Below are 20,707 nucleotides of genomic sequence, written 5' to 3'. Positions count from 1 at the left end.
CCTTTCAGAGATCAAGTTCTTTTTCAACATGATGACACCTGACTCCAGAATATCTTTGAAAATTTATACGTTTTATTTTATTTATTTATTTTTACAAAATTCTGGATAGGTTTAGTCTGGAAATTGATATCACAGCTATGAGAATTCCTTGGACATGTTATGAAGGTCATCATGAAGTACAACCTTCCACAGAGATTCCAGGTTCACAGTAGTCTTTCTTGGAAACATAATGACAAYTGTACAAGCTGAAGCACAAGAAGTTCCGTCTCCAGGTGAGGAGSAACTTCTTTACTGTTAGGGTGACAGAGCAGTGGAACAGGCTGCCCAGGGAGGTTGTGGAGTCTCCTACTCTGGAGGTCTTCCAAACCCGCCTGGATGCCACCCTGTGCCACATGCTGTAGGTGTGCCTGCTTGAGCAGGAAGGTTGGACTAGATGATCTGCAGAGGTCCCTTCCAACCTTAAATATCTGTGAATCTGTGAATCTGTGAATATGCAAATCCTGAGGTATTTTTATTGGTTGCCAAAAGGTCCAACTTATCATTGGTGGGTATTTTTTTTTTCCTTTTTTTCCTGCTTTTTCTGTCAGTATGGTATTATTTTGACTAAGGAACTATTCACCATTCAGCTATAAAGTGATGCTCCTTCTCCTCAAACTAATACTGCATTAGAAGACATCTTAGAAAGAAAAAAAGCAAAGTATCTTTATAGTTGAATAACTTTCAAAACATTAGATCTGAGTCCTAAGATTAGGGCTGAGACTTGATTAGGACCTAACTAGATTAGGTCTCGTTACGTCCTAAGATTAGGACTAAGGCAGCCTGAGACTTCTGCCAACAGACACACCAGCACAACGCACTTTGTGCTCATTGCAAAGATCCTTGCTTAGCAGTTAGCAGCAGCTGAACAACCTGGGAGCTGCACAATAAAGCAAGATCAGCTGAGGGTTAAGGAACAAAAAGGTGAGCAGGAAGAGCACCAGAAGAATGGTGGGCACAGAAAGAGCTGAGTTGAGACTGATGGAGAATGTAGGCAACTCTTTTTGTTCACAATCAAGAACGCACTAGATAAATCTGGAAGTTGAACTTAAAGTTCAAATGTAGCAAACACGAGTGAGTGAACAGCACAAGAACCGATCAATGTTCATACCTGCTCCCATTGCCTTTAAGGACCAAACAATCCTTAGAACTGTTGAGGGATTTTCTCACTCATATAATGGAGAAAAATCTTTATAGTAAGAATCTTTTACAGCTGATAAACTTTAAGAAGTCAGCATTTAACATTTATTACCTGCAACACCTATATCCAAAGCATCTCTCAAACACAACAAGAAACAATCCATTTCTCTGACCTTTAAGTAATTCTCACTTTACATTACATATGGACTTCTAATTGGTCAACATTATGAAGGTAGGATACACTGGATAAATTCATTTGGTGTACAGAACATGAAATACTAGCAAAATTCTAGTAATTTAAATACTTAAAAGTGGGAAAAATTTGTCTTTTTTTTGTGAAATAAAGGTAAATTAGCTTCAACATCCTTGTCAGAACAATTACCAATTACTTTTTCAACTACTGAATTCTGGCAGGCAAGAGCAAGATCACAGTTCAAAGCATGCCTCCTTCTCAAACGTAAGAGTTATGCATGTGTGTGCTCAGATATATCCAAATAAATTTCAAGGATTTAAATGTTATAGGCAAGCATTTCTAATCATTACTTTTTCCTTTTTAAAGGGAATGTACACCTTTCCTCTGCTATTTCAGTTACTATTAGAATTGCTGTATCTGAAAGACAGGACAACTTGTTGATCCAGACTCCCACAGAGTTGAAGTTTCCCTAATTAAGGAGGCTCTAGTCTCAACTCCAAGCCACAGGAGCACTGCAGAGTCACCTTGCCCTTCTTCTGTGAAGCACAAGTGAGAGGAGGAGTTTGGCCTTTCAAAATACAAATTTTCATCCCCACACAAAGTACATAAGAAACTGAACCCAATCTGGCATATGTTTTCTTAGATTTTTTAAGCACTGTCATTATGAAAATAGCTTTATAAACGTATTATAAAATGAATAAGCTGGACTTGGTCATTTCTATCAGGTTTCCATTGTAATAAGGAACATAAAGAAGCACAAAGATCATTATTTCCAAAATGTTTTTAAAAAATACTGTTCAAGAGGATATATCCTATAAATTTAGTAAAAAGATACAGCATTCCTAAATTTCCTTATAGAAGTGGGTGAAAAAAAAAAATTTAAAAAAAGGTCTTTGAAGACAGCTCATATAGTCTATCCCCACAAACCGGAATAATAACAACATGCAGAAGCTAAGACAATTTGTTATGTGCAAGGAGAAAAAAAGAAAAAAAAAAGAAAATAAAAAAGCTTTGAAAAAAAAACTCCTTAATTCCAATCCCAAATAGAAATAAAAATCTGTCTCAAACTCATGAATATTCATCCTCCAACATTCACTACTTTATCATTTCTAGAACATCTATGCAAATGAAAGTTATTTGCGTTAAAAACAGGATTGAAGAAGATGTAAAACTAAGCAGGAGAACAACAGAAACTGTAAAATAGCTCAAATTATTCATTTGTAAGTGGCCTTTTTTGGATGGATGGGAAGTGACCAAAGCTTACCATCGAGAAAGCACACACTGTTTTTTGAGGGGGAAATGCTACTGTCTCTACAATTGGATGTAGAGTGTGTGTGCTGCTTTTCCTAAACAGCTGTCCACAAAGGCACCAAAAAAATTAAGAAAATTAAAGCTAATAAAGCCTGTGCTCCCTTAGTGACTACCATGATCAAGGTATACTAGAGACCAGAATGGGAGTCACTGGAGACTGTGACGCTTCAGAGAAAAGGCAAATAAATAAATAAATAAATAAATAAACAAGCCCTAAATGATCAAAAGATTAACTTAAAAATAAAAAACTCAAGCAAATGGCTACATACGTAATCTGATTTCACCAGCATACTTACGAAGGATGACGTGGGTGATAACGAATGCAAATATAAAGACTGTCAGAAAGGACAGAGATAAAATAAACATATAAAAAAATCTGTAGTTTCTTTTCCCCACACAGTTGCCTACCCAGGGACAGTGGTGATCAAACCGTTCTGAAATGAGAGGCAGAAGAAAAAAAAATGGAAAACAATTAATAAAATGCTGTTTTACTTGGAGAAAAAATAAATAAATAAAAAAAGCTCTCTGAATACTATATTAGAACTCATGACTTGGCATTTGAAAACTAGCCACAGAGAAATCTTTTCTTTAGAAAAGAAAAAAACAGAAATGAAAAAGGAATATTTTAATGAAACTTTACATCTTTTAAAGAAAAAGTATGGCAGAGGTGAGCTTCTGTTAAACTAATACTATTGTTCTAATAAATTGCATAGTCCGACCAATAAATATGTTTTTTCCAGCTGCCTATGTCACAGTATCAATTCAATTGTAAAAGTTTTTTTTCCCAATGTCTTTTCTACTCAAAATTGGAGGTTTTGATTTTGKTTTTTTTTTCTTTTTTTCTTCACATTTCATGATCATACCTTTACCAGTTTATGCCCACCATTATATCACTCATCAGTTATGGCACATGAAATATTTCCACTCTTTCCCTTTTCTTTTAGCATTCTCCAAATATTATCCATTTCAGACCTCCTAATTCTCCACTTAGAATTGACACTGTCATACCAAACTGTTCAAAGTTGTAGAACCAAAACCAAAACATTTTCACTCATTAACATTTATATTGTCTGGTAAAATCCACTTTCTCCTTTAGCGTAATAGGTTTTTGTTTGTTTTTAGGTATTTTGCTTTTAATCACTTGTTCTATCTTTGTGAATACCACATGGCACAAGTTGGTAGATGACTGAAAATTCTATCACCCTGTGTTATCACTCTAGGCTCCCTCTTCTTTTCCATTCTACACCAAGCCCTTTTCCTTTATTTCTCTGAGAGATTAACGCATCAGTGAGACAGAAAAAGGCCAGGGCAGCCGCTAAACTGCTCTCCAGAACATCAGGGAAAGGCCCCAGTGCTGGCAAACGTCACAAGGAAGAGTTAATGCTGCTGCTTGTGCAGGTCTCGGTCTCCCCATGCAACCTGGAACCTCCTGGTTCCAATATGCTGGGTAATGAAAGCAGAATGATTGTCAGGAAACAAAACAGCATTTCGTAACTTTGCTTTGGAGAGATTACATGACATGGTAACAGAATTTAAAATTTCTAATCAAATCCAAGATCATAACATAAGACAGATGCACTTATGCTGAAACCCTCTCACTCTCTGATCCCTGTCCAAATCTTGTTTTGTTTTCTCTGACTTTTATGCCTCCATTGACGTATGATATCAGTCTATTTGTAATTGCACAGGAAAGGCGAGCTATAAATTTGAAGTCCTTAAGCTCTGTGTTAAAAAGGCACATCTGTTCAAACAGACTAGTTTATTTTAGCTATGGCTTTATGTTAAAGACCTACATGAGAGGTTTTCCTTGAAGGATGTGTTTAGGATTATCTTCATTAACAACAACAAAGTCAAAACAACATGCACTACAGATTTCTGAATTCACTAGACTTTCAGAGGTTTTTCTTTTTTAAACCACTTTTGTGTGGCAGCTGTTTGAACCACATGCTTCTGCCATAAATCTGTTTCAAATTCCAACAGGGCTATTCAAGGTGAAGTTATTGAACCTTCTTAGAGTAAGGCTTCAGAAATGCTTTAATTTGTTGAGTATTGCTATGAATACTAAGAACCAAGTACCTCAAGTACCTAAAAGGGCGGCCACTATCATCTTTATTTCAATGCAATACGGTGGTATTCCCAAAGCAAGCAGACATGGCACCTAAACAGTTCTATTTTTTACATTTGTGCTTCTGAATGAGTCCTTACGCTCTGATAAACACTTCATTTAATAGTATCTAGTGCAGTACATTCGGTACAAGTAGTACCACAAAGGAAAATAAAGTTAGAAAACAATTTAAAAGCATAGTACTGAAGGTCCTTTTGTACCCTATTGCTTCAGAAAAAAAAAAAAAATGATGTGTCTTTGGAAGATGAATCTAACAAATATATACTAATTCTCTTTTATGCTGAAACATTAGGAACCAACAAATTCTATCCTAAATCACAGTTTCTAGCCATGAAATGCTATTCAGATACATGTAGGGTTCATATCAATGGACACACACATATTCTGTACTTCAGACTGACTTAACTCCTTTCCATTTCTGTCTTCAGATTTCCTGGTAAGCTGAAAGACTCTGTTTTTACAATAAAAGCCTAACTAATCATTGCAAAATTAACTATCTATTATGTTAATAAAATAGAATCGGTCAGAAAACATTACTTGAATAAGAAAAGCTTTTTGTTAAAGTGTTCAAACTGAACCTGATCTATTACAATTAGTACTATGAATGAAAAAAAAAAAAGGTCCTATCTTTCTCTACAACAGTCATAAAGTCACAGAATGGTTAAGGTCAGYGGGACCTTTAGAGACCATTCAGTCCTAACCCCTGGCTCAAGCAGTGTCACCTAGAGCAGGTGAGCCAGGACTGTGTCCAGGCAGGTTGTCAGAATGGAGACACCGCAACCTGTCTGGGCAGCCTGTGCTCCTTTGCCCTCTGGTACATTTTTTCTCTGTAAATACAGACACGATTTCTCACATGTCTGTTCAGGGCCACTGCTTCTCACCCTGTCACTGGGCACCTCTGAAAAGAGTCTGTCTCTGTCTTCACTATATCCTCCCTTTAAATACTTATACAAATGGATATGGTCCTCCTGGAGCCTTCTCTAAGTTAAGCAATCCCAGCTCTACAGATACAGAGCACTACAAACAATAGAAAGCTCTAAACATACAAAGGGTTTTGACATGAATGCTATATGCCACAAAATAGTATATTAAATAGTAAGAGGTTATTCTACTCAGCTGAACACAAACATGTACATGCAAGTTAAAGATAACAGCCACACTGTATGCCAGATAAGACTCACATTTCCTGATGCTTGAACMAATTGCCACAGAGACACCAGGCACTCAAATAGCTGCTTGGGGGATTTTTTTTTTTCTGGAAAAGTTTAACCAGTTCATTCAGCCTCTAGGTGGAAAGATACTTTCCATCAAATTCCATAAAGATTACTAAAAGGCTTAAAGCATCCCCAGGAATTAACAGCATATTTATTTATTTGTAAAGGGATTTTGAACCTAACACACCTATCCTCTGAGAGTTTGTGAACCATTCTGGTTAACTATTAATGCAAGAGAAAACAGTGAACATTGGGAAAATTAGCGAACATATGCTAAGTGGAAACTTATAATACTATTAGTAAATAAAAATTGTCTCTCAAGACTAGAGTGCTTTCTTCTTTTTTTATAGTATCTCATAACTCAATAAATACTAATGAAGAAATAACAAAATAACTTTCATCCTCAACATCCCAGCAACCTGCAAAGCAAACTATCACCAGTTCAGGAAAAGCAAGTTTCACCTAACATTTTTGCTTGTTTTAGATCATTCTGACAGCAGAATTAAGATTTACCTTCCTTGAAAAAGAATAAAACTGGAAGAAAAAGGGAATTCTGACCTAATGAACTTAAAGTGCRGTACAAATAAAAATGCAGTGACGTGTGTTATGAAGAGTCACAGACTGTTTGAAAATGGTAATTGGAGATTGGGTTTAAATTCATAGCATATTCTACCATAGTTAATGTGATATTTATGTCAAAGTTATTGCAAAAATCATTGCAGCAAATGATAGAACTAAAATATTGGCAATAAAAACAATTGTTGGTAAAAAGTATATTAGAACTGTTAATGTGAGAGGAAGGCAGATACAAGGCCTGGAAACTTTGTCTATGGAAGCATCCCAGGGACAGAGAAGATACGACAGATTCTCCTCCTCCTACACTAGGACTTTCAAGCCAAATAAGACATTTGCTTCAGGATGTGGTATGAAGTAACAGCAATATCAACACCTTATCACTACTGTTGAAGTTAGTGAATACTGAGCTACTAAAACCTACTGTTGAAAGGGGTGGCCCTGCTCCCCCCTCTTCAGCACCCTGTGAGCAGCCTCTTCCCTGGGTGCTTTTGGCCTTGCTTCCTTGGGCCACGACTAGTGCTCATTTTGCCCCCCMGGGAGCTGGTTCAGCGAGTGAGAGTAACCGAAAACTCAGGCTCATTTCCTGTTGCTTAGTTCCACCAACCAGCTCATCAAAACACTGAACACCAGAGCTGGCACAACGCGCAGCAGGGAATACGCTGCCGGAGAAGAGAGCAAATGATCACTTCAAGTGGTCCCTTCAGAGATCACTATGCATTAATACACCTTAGTTTTAACACCAACCACACTACTGATTAAAATGCACCAGGAAATCCAGTTTTGACTAATTCTTCAGAGTCTGAGAATAAAAGCAGAATAAAAAAGTCCAAGAAAATATATGAAAAGTTTATAAGGTGAAGCATATGGAGACTAGAAATCCTGCTGCAAAGATAACACAAAACCAAAGAGGTAAGAARCCTCAAGAGACATTAGGAATGCTCCCATACTGTTTCTTACACTGGTGTTTTTCCTAAGACATCAATAGCTTAGAATTTGGATAATGACTTCTGCAAGTAAACTAAGCTGGTAGGAGAGAGAGGGAAAGGAAAAAAAAGAAAAGAGAAAAAGAAGAAGAAAGRGAATTAAGGTTGCTCAGGGAATAAGGCAGCCAACAAGGGCTGTGTGTTACCCAGGGCTATTTGAACCAGCACAGAGGAGAGAACCACACAAGGGTGAATGAAGGGGAGGAGCTTAGCAGACTGTCCCTTTGGAAGCCACAAGCTTCCTGTAYGACTAGCTCGTCCCGTCAAAGCTCACCTAATAATAGGTGCTAACTGGATAACAGCAGAGCACACACGTTATACCATCCTTTAGATGCTCGTCTTTCTTTTTCCTCCCCCTGAAACATTCGCATTTGCAAACTTGCTTAAGAAATGTTAACTGCAGGATATCTCAAATAAGAATAGAAATGAGAACAGTTCTTATTTTAATAAGCAATGACGAGTATGGGCTTTACAGAAGCAGAGTGTTTCTTCAAAAGCCCCACTGAAATATGTTGCATGCTGCTCAGGACCAGAGGCAAATAACTGCTTGCCCATAGCACAGCATGTAGACACTTTAAATCCTAAAACACTTCTCTTCCATTTTTGAATCACTGCACACAAGGAAACCATGTACAAAACGGCCCTRAAGATTTCTTTCCTCTTTTAAAACATTCAGTAAACCTTCCTTACATGGAAGAACAAAAAAGTGCTTTTACATGGAACATTTGTAGGCCAGCTTGGTCCTTCAGCTTGCAGCCTTTCTTCTCCATATGTCTTCCAACCTTAACAGCACTTATTATTATTTATGAATTGGTTCTTTCTTTCTCTGCTTGACTGAATTGCTACCAGCCAACGTACCTTTTTTAAGRCTTAGTGTGAAGGCAGGTCTCACTACGACACAAAGTCTGCAGGTACAAAAGCATGTAGGTCACGTGCACACTAGCAGATTCTAATGCACACAAATTAAAAATTTCTTCCTTATTCTTCCATCTCATTCAAGTAAAGCGTTTTATGGCAAAGACACAAACCCAAGGCATTCAGTGAATATTTAATATGTTCTAGTTAATGTGTCAAAATCCAAGATTTTGAAGAGTCAACAGTCTGCTTTTCAAATGAGGCAACAGTCAAAAATTGCTCAGATTATAACCCAAATAACTGGGCAGCGTAAATCCAGATCACTTCAGAGGTTCTGCAGGGCCCTTGTTCTGCACTCACACTGGGCAGCTACGGAGCRATCGCCGACATCTGCACATATTCACAATAATGACAATTGCAGCTTGTTGTAGGGTCGTGACATCATGATATGACTACAGCTATTTCAGCTTCGTGATGTGCTCTTTTGTACAGCACGTGGCACTTTCTGTATCTGGTTGCTATTAAAATGTTACAAAAAGTAAATGAAGTTTTTATACTTTCCTACACAAAATATGCATTTTTTTAATTACAGAAACTGTTAATTCTGTTCTAAAATTCAGTGGCTCAGTCCTAACAGAACCTAACAAAATTCTTGTACCTAAGCAAATATAACCATGCATCAAATCTTTTACAGCCAGTTTAGAATATCTGATATTTCAACATAATAAAAAGTTATATCTTATCACCATACCTTATTCGCATCAGCTATTCTCTGCTCAAATGCTTAGTTCCACTTACTTAAAAATCATCAAACAAAAATTATTTATTTATATAGTCAAAATTGATGGGACTTGCCCTCTGCTGTCAACAGCAATCTAAAAATATAGATCAATATGTATATCTTGGCATACATCACATCCACCTGTGTGAGAGTCATTCCCCTGACAATGCCTCTGGTGTTACTTTCTGGAATGAAATCAGAATGGAAATTTATAAAGAAAATTAGTCAATAATAAAATAACAAAGAACTGATTGAGTACTGCATTTATATTCACTCTTACGTTATTGCAGAACACCTGCTAGAGACAATGCACAATGGGTCATTTAAAGCATCCAACTTGAGCACTTTTATACTCTTACCCAAATCAAAACACTCCAAGAAAATAAAACAGCACAGAATGAGCCGTTTAGCTTCAGGAAATGCACATTACTGAAAGCTTCTTCCAGRTTACACTCTAGGCACTAATCTCTACCTTGTGATGTAAAGTGAAACAGCRATGTAACTTTGTGAAAAGCAGGGCTCCATTAATGAAATAAATTAGTGATGTGGGTGAACAGCTACATCCAGAAGTCACTCCGAAAAGCAAACACAAGGGCTACACAGACATTTTGCTCTCCAGTTCATTTAAACACTATCCCTGAAAGCTAAGCTGTTTATATGAGTACTTAGAAAACAAACAAACAAACAAAAAAACACAAGAAAAAAACCTGCAAGAAGCTGCAAAGTCAACTTCTTACATGTTAATCAGCTTCCATAGTGGCAAACACATATTATTCACAAAAGGGAAATAAAGATGCTTAATTTTCTTAATAAAAATAACAATTGATTTATTAGGAAAACATCCAGCCATTGCCCTAGGATATTTCAGAGTAATTAAGACTATATCACCACATAGCTCACTTCACTGCTACCTCCGTTAATAAATGTTGACTAATTAACAATAAATCCCATTGCCTGYAAGCACATTAACGATGACATTTTCAAAGGCACCAGTGGCAATTAAGAATGGATGCTATTTGAGAAGCAATAAGAGCGCACAGCAMAGGACCTCATTGCTTCACATTCTCTCCTTTATATACATCATCTTGTAAATGAAAGGCAGTATTCCTTGCTTCCTGAGGGAAGTTTGGCATCCTTACCATACAGCTATCAATCTCCACTAAGTTAAGGACTTTGTTCTTTCTTGCTCTATATAAAATACAACTTTTATCTCTGCCTGTGAATTCCTCAACCATCTTTCAATGGTTATTGCCTCAAATGTAAATATTTGCTCATTTACTTTGGTTCCTAAAAATATTTCTTTGTATTTTCTCCTAGTAACTTCTCTTTTAACTTTTATTCTGACTTCCGAGGTTTACAATTTCATTCACACCCTTGGGTATTTAGATCATCGCTTCTTTTTCTTCCATAGGCAGGACAACAATAAGCTACGATCCTTCTCTGAAGGAACCTGCAATGCCCCATTGTTTTTAAATTGGTTTCCTACAATGTTTCCTAATGCTTGGACTACAAATTTCAAGAAACATGCCATTCTCCCTGTATTTCTGGTATCTACAGGTAGTAGATAAATTGCATAACCACAGACAAATAATCTATCACTTTTTATTGCGCTGGAATGTACTTCTGGTATTGTTTTAAGTGCACCTTCAACAAACGAGCCAAAGCTGATTCCCACCTGTGAAAATTGAAAAGAAGTAGACCTGACAGCTGACCATCTTTTAGACTCAACTGTTCAGCTAAGGCATAACTTTATTCACTTTATTATTGTACTCACTTCCTATTAGCAACTCATAACTTTTCTAGCTAAACCCAGGAAATGTTAAGTGAGAGAAACAGTTGAAGGTCAGGAAAAGGAAACTGAAAGCAAAACATGAGATAACAGATTAATGAAGGAAGAGAGCTACAGAACGGAATTAAAACCAAGCCAAGTTGTGACATCAAGGAAAATGTACATTAGTTATACAAGACCAGGAAGTTTTGGGAAAATTCCTCTCCAGCACAGTGTTGACATTAAACACCAAGCTGTTATAATGCCAACTCTCAGGCTATTTGAAATAACTTTCATTTTCCAGGCCAGAGGATGGTGGTATCTGGAATGACAGCTTTTGGGAAAAGCTTCTCCCTGAACACACAAGCCCCTTATCTTCCACCAGTGACGTATTGTGTGTTTTAATAAGCTATTCCCCATTGTAAAGAAAATAAATATACAGCAGTGGGGCCCATCTGAGAAACTACTTTTTTTAAACAGAAACATTTTTATGTGAAATCTGCTGCTTGGTATACTGCTGGTAAAATGACACAGTATATTTTCAAAATAATAAATCAACCTAATTGGGTCCAGGTCAGAAACAAACAGCTGCGTCTGTGCCTGCCTGGGAGAAGTCCTGGATGGAAGCAGTGATTTAACAGAAAGGGGGTGTCTGCTGGTTTCTAATATAGCATGTTTCCCAGTTTGGTTTTTCTTTAAACTGCACTATTCTTGCTTATCTCAAATTCACTTTCTCTTCTTTAACAATTAGCCGATTAGAGTCACCGATGTCCTCGGTCACAAAATTGTCACAAAATGTCCTCAATATCCTCAATGAACCTGCACTACACTTTCATATCAGAGAAGGGTTCCTACATTCAAGGAGGTCACTACTAGATAATGCTCTATCATTACCCTTCCAATTCTGGACTAAAAACAATAATTTCTTTGCCAGTGATATAGGTACTTGTATCCTCATATGTCGGGGTTAGTTTGCTTTTTCCTTCCTTTTTTTTTTTTTTTTTTTTTCTCTCAGATAAAAGGGCTACCATTTTGACTACATTACATCTTCATGTAAACAAATTAGATTTTGTTTCTTCCCCTTCCTCAGGGAACTATATCTTACTACCTTTCCCAGGATGTGCTCTCTCTTATGGCTAGCTACTGCCTAAGATAGGTATGAGTTAATGAAAATAGAAAGCAGCATTTCACTTCTACCGTCATTCCAAAAAGCAGGGTATATAATGCTACAGATGGATATAAAGAATTAGTTCACAATGCTAATCATATATTTAATGTTCTAAAAAAAAAAAAAAAGAAAAAAAGTGAGAGGGAGAGAACAAAAATTAAGGTCAAAAGGTATTCACAATGTTACAACTTTCTAGACTCATCTACATCTTTAATTTTCATTTCTTCTGCTCGAAAAGCAAAAATAAAAAAGAACACACAAAACAAGGACCCTTCTCCACACTAAATCCCCAACACTCACTCCCATGTTTAGCATCCACAGAAAAATGAAAATCAGATTTATAAACTAGAAGAATATTACCTCCTTTTGAAATGAAAACAAACAAATAAACAAACAAACAAAACAGAAAATGCCAGTATGACGCACAGTCCTTAGCACGATGTGGCATCCTGTTTTCCCATCTGAAAAAGGTTATATTAGGTATAAATAAGGCCAAGCAGGATTCATCATGGGCTACTGAAAGGGAATAACCCTCCAGGGTACAGGAAAGCCTAGGCTGCAAATTTCTGAGAGCGTGAGAATATTCTGCAGGAAGTATCATCCCATGCTTGCCCTCTTCTTATGTCCTTCCCTAGGGATCCACTCGGAGAATGGCTGGAAATAGGCTACTGCTCTAATCAAAACTTAGGACTAACTTAGCATGCCATTCTTATGTTCATCAGGGAGCTCGGAAATATCAAGCTAATTTCTTTGCAAATCTTCTCAAATATTAACACATTTCACAGTTTTTCTGTGATAAACAACTTCAAAATTTTGAAGGTTTCAATCCTCGGTGAAAAGAAAATCATCTGGGTTGAAAGAAACACAACTGAACATTAAGAGATCTTTGTCTATCAATTGCATACAGATTTAAGATGCACAGATGTGACAAATAAAAAGGCTAAGTTCCTTTAGATTAATGTATGTGGTAACTCTCTCCTTCCGCCACACTAAATTTTTGTTGTAGTCTAGGATGGGCTCATTTACTTGGCAGGCAAAGATGAGGCTTATCACTGTAAGGGAGTCTTCAGACTTTGGGCTTAGTGGGCTAAGTTGATTTACTGCTTGCTAATAATTATTTAGTGTTTCTGCTTAGTCATTCTGTGCAGTATTTAAATAAATTGTTCGGAAGTAGCCAATTGAATCTTGTTTAYTTTTATTTTCTTGTAGAAAGCAAACAAGACTAAAATTATTTACCAAAACAAAATAAAAAAGGAAATGAGACAGTCAATGCTGAAACAAATGATCAAAAAAAGTCATTTCCGGACAAATTCCAGCTCCTAGCTTTTTAACAGCATTGCATACTGCAGTCAAAACCTGTTGCCAAAAACCAGCAACAACCAGTCCAAACYAAGTTGGCTGCTGAATTATATTTTTACATATATATATTTTACTTTAGTGCTAATATTTATATTTACTATATCTTATTTATATCTTATATTTACTATATTTACATTATTTAATGTTTTTAAAGCAGACATGCAGCACACAAAAAGCCCTTGAGCAGCTAACGGCCACTCAGAAAGGCAGTTGGAGAAAGCAAGGCAGGAACCCATCCAAGATCTTTACCTCAGGGAACACTTACTTGCCCAAACGTTTGAAGGCATAAATGCAACAAAGCATATCAGCACAAAAATCTAGATTTTTCCAGATACTCTATGAAGGTATTGCAAAGCTAACACCTTTGTGCTACTGCTTATAGTAGTTTGATTTTTTCTCTTCTATCTACAACAACTATTTCATATTTTTTGGACACACTCCAGGTGACATTCCATATAGTGTTAGTGGGGRAAAAAAAAAAACAGATCAAGAAGTAATAGATACGTTTACTGGCCAACTAAAAAGTTAGGATTAACTAAAATGAAAAATAACACACAAGAACATTTTTGTAYGTACTAATTCTTTTTAGATGCTGTTAAGTATGTCTTAAGAATAAAAAAGCATGAAAAGAAAATACTAAATTAAACATGTTTCTTTCACACTATAGTCATTTGCTTAGTAACATGAAGTGCAGGGAATATGAAAGCGCAGGGAATGCTGGTTTGGAGAAGATTCCATTCCCATATGACACAGTTTCTGTAGTTAGTTTTTAATTATCCAGCAAAWGCTTCAGGAACTAGCTACATGGCAAAAAGCAATTCATAACCATATTGGCAGTGAGCTGCAACATTAAATTACTACACATCTGTGAAGCAAGAAAGTTTTTACATTGGTTTAGTTACATTAATGGGGAGCTAGCAAACTGTAGTGATACAAGAAAAATAAAAGCTAAGTAAGACTAAACCTAAATTAAGCAAAAGCATCATTATAGAGACAAGCCTGTCTCTTAAAAGTAGAAGCAGATGAGTAATATATAGTCTGATCAAGTGTGTACTCTCAAGACTGCAGCTTTCCCCAAGTGCCTGAACCATCCACTTCTTTTGACATAATTTTTAACAGGAAATTAGTTACTAATATTAGTAAGTTTCAAATTTTGCATTAAAAACACATGAATATTTATATGAGAAATAACTGTATCTAATCAGGAAGTGACAGTACTATGCACTGTACCTGGAGAAAGTCACACTTTTTGTACTTCCCATTATAAAAATTGAGGAGAAAATTGCAGGAAATTCATCCCAATAAACGGATGAAATATTTTAAAAAATAAGAACTCCAAATAATAATTGCAGAAGGCAAAAAACATGATCACATAGCCATTTTATGAGCAGAAGACTAATCTTTTCGATACAATTATCATTTCTTTAATTTCTTTAATATCTTCCTTTTTTGCTCATTTGTCCTCTTCTGAAATACATTCATAATAATGGCCTGTTTGTCCAACATGATCAGAATATAAAGTTTCTCCTGAGTTAGTTCCCCCCCATCAGTAATCATATGTTTCGCTTAGTAGGTTTCCAAAATAGAGCATGAAAAGGACATGATCAGATTACAGAATAACCTGTAATACAATCCTTTTATTTCAGATTACTAGGGAAAAAAAAGCATTATTTTAAAATAAGTTTTGGTTTGTATATGTGATTACGGTGGGGAGAAAGATGGTCACAGTTATGCAAACGTTTTGTAAAGACAGCAGTTTCTCACTTTTATTTACTGAACTGGTCTAAAACTGTGCTTTTACATTGTGAGTTTGTCGAGCAAAACCGCAGCAATATAACAGAATACTTATCTGGAAACATGTCAGCTGCAATTCATAAACATTCCTATTTGTGAAGTGCAATGACTTTTACAACACTTTATAAATCTTAAACATCAAAAAAACTAATTATTTACGACAGGAACCATCTATAAATATCAATCCATTATACAGGSCTAAAAGGCTAAACACTTCATTCTCATCTAGGAGTATTCACTCTATGAATATCATCTAAGTATGAAGATATAATTCTTCCAATGACTGCTTTATATCTAAAAATATCACTGCCGAATGCTGCAATTACATCTCTCAGCTGGAGACATCTTTCTACATTATTTTCTTGAATGCATAAGATGCAGGCTCAACAGTGGGCTAATCAGCTGCCTAAACTCCAAATGTTATCTAATTAACTGGAAAACTACTTAGATTTGATTGGTGGGTTTCTTGGTTTGTTTTTAAATTCAAGCATATCTTAATCACCTTGCCTGCCCTCCAAAGAAAAATGTCCTGGAAAAAAAAAAAACAATATATTCAGAGAGAGGGAAAGAAACAGGGTGGGGAGAGGGAGAGAAAGGGAGGGAAAGAGAGAGAGAGAGGGAGGGAGAAAGAGGGACAGCAAGAGGGAAGGAGGGGGAGAGAAAGGGTGAGGGAGAATGTCATCACAAGATGGTCCTGRAATTATCTACTCACTCCCAAAATACAGTGCTTGCCCAGTAATTTATTCTGATTTTCCAATTTGTAGCTTTAAAACTGTTCATAGCTAGAAATTACCTACAGTGTATGTTCTGGTTACAGATCAAAGCCTATATATTTAAATTATGCCCTACAGAGTCAGGCTGGAATTAAAACCAGAAATGCAACTCCTTGTCCTCAAGTTTAGTTTGGTGAAGAAACAGTTCAGAGACTCCTCTAAACCTTGKTTTTCTTTGTGCTAGAAAGTTCAAGGTACATCCTAGACGGTCTGCCTCAAATTGGGTCTGTTCCTTGTCTTGCAGGGCGGTTCAGGAAAGGTATGTGCGCCAAGGGATATTTTTCTTTGCTAGTACAGAAACAACTAAGAGGCCAAATCTCTTCTGTCTCCTTTAAAATAATTAGCATTTTCTTGAGCTAGGGGAAGAAGGATGAAGGCAGCAAAAGACCTTCTGGGTAATCTTGTCATTAACTCAGACTGGTTCTTTTCCTCTCTGATACCAAATGTATTAAGAACATAAATTGAACACATCTTCCTATACTTACCTACGCAGTTATCACAAAGGCTGCAATGTGAGGCACGAGGTGGGCGGAAAATCTTGCAAGTAAAACAGTATTTTAGTTTCACTGTCTGTCCATTGATGATCACTTCTTTTGTTCTGGGAGGGGGGCGGTATCCTCCTGAACTGGAGCCATTTGCAATATCTAAACATGGAAATACAGCACGTTAATTTTCTTACATGAGCTGAGGTGCACACACATAACTGGCCTCAATGTCAATCTTCAGCAAGTTTCAAATGTATGTTAGCTGCATATTAGTCAAATTGAAATAAACCAACTTTTTTCCCCATTCTCATTCTCCTAAAACAAGCAGTTTTTACAGTTAGTGTAGTGAACAKATAGTTCATTATAAACAGCACCCATATCTAATCATCAAAATTATTTTAATTAGAATTTTTAAAATGCCCAAACACAAGTTTCAAATAGTAAAGGCTGTCTGGATCACAAAAATCTTTCTCGTATTCCCTAGCACACATCCTGTTAGTCATAGAGAACATATTAAAGACAGCTACCACCACTGGTACAGAATGATAAGAAGTTTGTTTTTGCAACAGACCTCATTCAGTTAGACCTTGAAAGATAAATTTGTTCTCAGGAAGATGTTCAGCACCAAACATGAACCTAGACTGGTAACCAATTAATTTAAGAAAAAAAGGAAAAACAATTCAGACAACCACTTCAAAAAATCCCTTCTGAACAAGTTCTCTTGGGATTTTCCTATATATATGCATTTTAAAATTCCTCCAATATCAAAAAGAAGTCTTTTAAGAACTGCAGCATTTCTACAAAAATTTTTGTTAACTTAAAACAGGAAATCATTTTGAATAAGATAAAGTTTTTTACACYGAAAAAGGCAAAGCAATTAAGGGTGTAAGCTTAATTTAATGTAGCGTCTACACTTTTCCTTAAGCAGTAGCATTACTTTGTCACTAAACCCCTTGGCATATGGTGTAAGTAAGATCTGTCACCACTTTGCAGATCTCAAATGCTGTGACACAAAGGAGCACATTCCAAATATCATTTAACAGACCTTGCTTTTTCAAAGTTTAAACAAGACAACCGCTAGTGCTCTGCATTTCTTTTTCCACATCTTGAAATTTGTTGCATAAAAATACTACCTTATTCGGTAGTATTGGTGGCTGTTTTGCAGGGTGGGTGGTGGTGAGGGTTAAAGCCACCAACATTATTACAGCAACCGAAGGACTGACCAGACTAATTCACACTCAGCGCCCAAGCTGAGCTACTCTAAAAGCTGAACACGTGAAAGTGGTACCTTTTGCTCAGCTTTTCTGCTCTTGTGCAATCAGAATTGGATCAGACTATAGAAAGTGACTATATATATGTGTTCCTCTCAGRCAGAGCAGCAGTAACTATGAAAAAAGGAAATCAACTACTTTTAAAGTTTATAAGTGAAGCTACATTTCAAAGTCAGGCTCAATTGCACAACTGTTTTCTTTAGGTTATCCCCTTTCATGTTGGACAAGCTGATATGATGCTCCATGATGTAGCCRGCTGACTGGAGGTCCATGACTTGTAACTGAGTTCCTATGGCTGGGATCATCGCCCACAGTGGCTATTGCTGCCATATCTGCAGATATATCTGCACACACATTTTCCACGGAAGCCATCAGAAAGTCTCCTGCCTCGCCAGGTAATCAGATTGCCAACAAAGCTGTGCTGGCTAAGGTGTAAATCCAGCTCAGGAAGTTCCCATCTGCTACACCTTCCCACATACCATCAATACTCATCATGAGAGGCATCTGTGGGACGGCGCTGTAAACCTGACCAGGCAAACAACCAGCCTTTGGAAAACTCTCTCTAGCAGGAGAAGGTGGGAGGAAGGGAACAATAGCAGGGAATGAGGGCAGCAGAATACGGAGCTCCCAAGTGTCCCTTGTGGGAACGAAGTCGTGAAAGAGGCAGCGGAGGAGAAGCACAGAGAGAGCAGCTCAGAAGGTGGCTCTCAGGCCCCGATGAGCTGCAGTCCCGCCGTCGTGCTGGCCTTGGAACGAGCCCTGCTCTGGGACCTGGGCCAGACCCCACGATGCGCACGTGGAAGCTCCCATTCCTGCGTGCTCCCCACAGCAATCGAGGGCACCGGTTTTGACCCCAAGGCCAGCACAACCTGGCACAGTATTTATGGTTATGTGTTGATACCAGCCATACATACTGCCGCATAACTAGACATTAAAAGCTGCTGAGGGTGCAATAGACATTATATCACATTTCCTCATTTTTACGCTTATTTAAAAGCAGCTTAGTATTTAAATGGTTGTGATTTTAAAGCACTCTAGCATATTGAAATACTCTAAAAGGCAAGTAGGAAGAATTTAATTTCTTCTGGCGATAGGGAGACGATCTTTGGATTGCATAACAGGGTTTTCTGTTCTTATGACACATTGCTGAGTTGAATAACTTGATTTTTGTAATCTTCTTCAAAACTAAGCTGAAAAGATGTTCTTCAAGAGGCACAGCACAACTGCACTATTTCAAGCTCTGCAGACACATGGATTCCAAAAATGAGGAAGAATTTCTATTAACTTTGGGATTATGTTAAAAAATACTTCCATAATTTCAAGGAATGCTTTTTCTCTTCACTACAATTTCTCACAGACTAGAGTGTAATGGTAATTAAAAGCCTGCAGCAGCAACAGACTAGTACTGATGTACTCAAAATGATACGATATAGGGGAGGAAAATAAACATTTTCAGTTTTGTTTATAAAAGACCTTCTAGCATTAATTTCAGGTGCTATCACTGAAAAAGGTAAATATACTTCAAATACAATGTATTTTACTACAGCAGTAAAGCAGTCTTATAGTATTCTTCAGTTTTTACTACAAATCCATGGACCTCAGTAGACACAGGGTTAAGGTTCTCTCTGACTAATAAGGGTCAAGGTAGGCAGCTAAATTTTAATTATGTCATTAATCCTAATTAGGTTTTCATCCAATAAAGTCCTTAAATATGTACATACTAAATGTATGATTTCCATCTGATACTCATAGTCAACTGGAGGTAAGCAGTTGTCAAACACATTACTAAAGTCTTAACTTGATATAGAACTTTCTATACTGCTAGTAACACAGATGTACTGAATTTCCTGAAGTAACATTGTAACATGTAAAATTTTCTTCTTTTGGAAAACCTTATTGCAAACCTTTCCAAATATGAGCATAATCTGGGAAAGAAAATGACTTGAATCATTTGAGATGAATTGTTTAAGATAAAAGCATCTTTTTTTTTTACCTAATAAAACATTTTTATCTGTGATTTAGTGAAGAAAGAAAATACTCACCTAAAAACAGTATATCCCACATTTTTAAGTTAAAAAATGCACTGTACCTATTTTATTTTAGGATGTGAATGGCAGAATCTCAAAGGTAACTTCCCTTGTGTCTGCTGGAGAAGGGAGGCTGCTGGCTGGCCCATTATTCTTACAGTGCTGGTTCCTAAGAGGATTTCCTCCCAAACCTGTGCAGTGAAGTTCAAGTTCCCAGGGACAGACAATCTTGGCTTTCTAACCCAGGAAAACTAATCTCAAATCCAAGGGTGAAAGGCAATAAAAAAGAAATAATGAAAAAATCTTACTGACTTTCCACAGAATCATAACTTTTATCTACCATCCTAAATGCATGATCAAGCCTTAAAATCCCAGCCCTTCTACTTTGTAACTACTTTTTTTTTTTTTCCAGGAAGAAAGCAACAGAGCAAGGTCAAATGTGCTTGAATTTAATCAGATTTATCTAACCTAAATGTGCCAAACATGCTCTGCCCTGGCCTCACAGTGATCTTTAAGCTGTAATTAGACTTGCATACTTGTGTTAAAACACAGGCAAATCTTTTAATGTACACAGTCCTTTCACAATATTATAATAAGATAAAGCCTTGCAGCATCACATTCCACAAAGAAACCTCAAAATGACCACTCTCATGTCGACATGTAAAAATGGCTTTTTACATTTTTCTTTTCCATTGGAGATAATAGTTCTTGATGTTGCAATGCAAGATATTTTACCAAAGAAATTTACCAAAAAAAATTAATAGTATTGCTTTCCCTTGCTTTGTTATTACATATTTTGTGCCACTTCTCTAGCAGCATGCACTAGATGAGGTCCCAGCATTTTTATT

The 20,707-nt window shown here is 36.7% G+C and overlaps 1 protein-coding gene across 4 annotated transcripts in view; it reads right to left on the bottom strand.

Moving 5' to 3' along the window:
• Positions 1-20,707, bottom strand: part of ZDHHC14 (zinc finger DHHC-type containing 14) — a 110,553-nt gene that overhangs the window by 22,643 nt on the left and 67,203 nt on the right. For all 4 annotated transcript variants that reach the window (XM_026044377.1, XM_026044379.1, XM_026044378.1 and 1 more), the window contains exons 3-4: positions 16,562-16,720; positions 2,977-3,114 (exon numbers count right to left, since the gene is read on the bottom strand). In XM_026044377.1, coding sequence (XP_025900162.1) covers positions 2,977-3,114; positions 16,562-16,720 — 297 coding nt within the window. The remainder of the gene's footprint in view (positions 1-2,976; positions 3,115-16,561; positions 16,721-20,707) is intronic.

The sequence above is a fragment of the Nothoprocta perdicaria genome, unplaced genomic scaffold (genome assembly GCF_003342845.1).
Source record: "Nothoprocta perdicaria isolate Ctin4 unplaced genomic scaffold, notPer1 scaffold_36, whole genome shotgun sequence".
Taxonomy (NCBI): domain Eukaryota; kingdom Metazoa; phylum Chordata; class Aves; order Tinamiformes; family Tinamidae; genus Nothoprocta; species Nothoprocta perdicaria.
This window is presented reverse-complemented; position numbering and strand designations above follow the sequence as displayed.